The sequence below is a fragment of the Parus major genome, chromosome 1 (genome assembly GCF_001522545.3).
Source record: "Parus major isolate Abel chromosome 1, Parus_major1.1, whole genome shotgun sequence".
Taxonomy (NCBI): Eukaryota; Metazoa; Chordata; class Aves; order Passeriformes; family Paridae; genus Parus; species Parus major.
In genome coordinates, this window is record NC_031768.1 from 897,100 (window position 1) to 898,402 (window position 1,303).

At 50.7% G+C, this 1,303-nt stretch overlaps 1 protein-coding gene across 5 annotated transcripts in view; it reads right to left on the reverse strand.

The window, feature by feature from the left end:
• ITSN1 (intersectin 1) overlaps window positions 1–1,303 on the reverse strand; it is a 98,370-nt gene that overhangs the window by 7,613 nt on the left and 89,454 nt on the right. For all 5 annotated transcript variants that reach the window (XM_033517186.1, XM_033517237.1, XM_015618743.3 and 2 more), the window contains 2 exons: window positions 982–1,080; window positions 20–187 (listed from right to left, as the gene is read on the reverse strand). In XM_033517186.1, the coding sequence (XP_033373077.1) occupies window positions 20–187; window positions 982–1,080 (267 nt within the window). The remainder of the gene's footprint in view (window positions 1–19; window positions 188–981; window positions 1,081–1,303) is intronic.

The window sequence follows — 1,303 nt, forward strand, 5'->3', positions numbered from 1 at the left end:
AAGCTGTTAACCCCGTTACCTCGGAGAGCCCCTCGCACTGCACGTGGGCCTGGATCCACTCCAGCCTGTCCGAGTTCTCCTTCTCCCGCACGCCCTCGTTCACCTGCGAGCACAGCTCCTCCGCCTTCTCCAGGGCGTGCTTCAGGTGGCTGTGGTCAGGGTGGTTCTCGGGGGTGTTCTCTATTATCTGCACACAAACAGGGCCCTGTCAGCTCAGCCCTGCAGCCCCACGCTTCCCTTCCAGGCTTCACTGCCAGCAGAGGCAGCCAAGGCAGCCTGCATTTATCATTTATCATATTTATCATCCTCCTTGGCAGCCATGAGGAGTGGGAGAGCAGCACTAGCTGGGAGGAGCTGGATCATGGGCCTGCCTGCACAGCCTTTGCAGCAGGACTGGCTCCTCTGGCAGAAACACTGCAGCCAAACACAGAAACACAGCCATGACTGCTGCAGGAATCCCTGCCGTGCCAGCATCCAATCCCTAATTCCCTGTGAAAGCCTTGGGCCTTGTTCCGTGGTGTTACTTGGGATGGGAAGTGTTAAGCAACAAATGGAAGTTAGGAAGGGGCTGTAAATCCTCCAGCAGCATCAGCTGCAGGGGGAACTGCAGTGATCCCAGCTCAGCATCAGCTCCCGGCCCGTGGGGAGGGAATGGCACTGAGGGGAAAGGCAAATATGAACACAGGGTTGTCTTGTTGCTCCTGTTATCTGAATTTTTAATTTTCACTCAGCACTCGCTGCCTTCTGGTTCTTTGGGTGCAAGCTTCACCTCTGTTTCAAATGGAAACACAGAATAATTTCACCAAAGCCCAAGGAATGATCCCATTTTCTATACTGGAATTGAGTGTTAAAGGACATCCCACATTCCCCAGCACATCAGAAATATCACAGTGACAAAGCCTGACACAACTAAAGAAACAAGCCTGTGATTAAGGTGTAAGCAAAGCAGCACCAAACCCATCACATTGCAAAGGAACGTACATTTTTAATTATTAGTGGGTATCTGGTTACCCGTTGCATAGGCTTTAGTAGAAAACTTGATAGTGGCATTCCTTTACAGCGAGGATCCATTGCTAACCTCTGAAACATTAGAGAGGTAAAATCTGGTTAGTCAGGTGCTTTAAACCCTGAAAAATGAGCTCCTCCAAGAAAGGAAAAGGGAAGGCAATAAATGAGCACCAATCCTCAGCTAAATCTGCTCTGAGATTCATCAGGAGAACTCCCTGTGGGTTTCACAACATTTCTTCACCTGCCTTGTCTGGATGAGAATCCCAGGATCACCAGGGCTGGAGGAGCCCTTCAG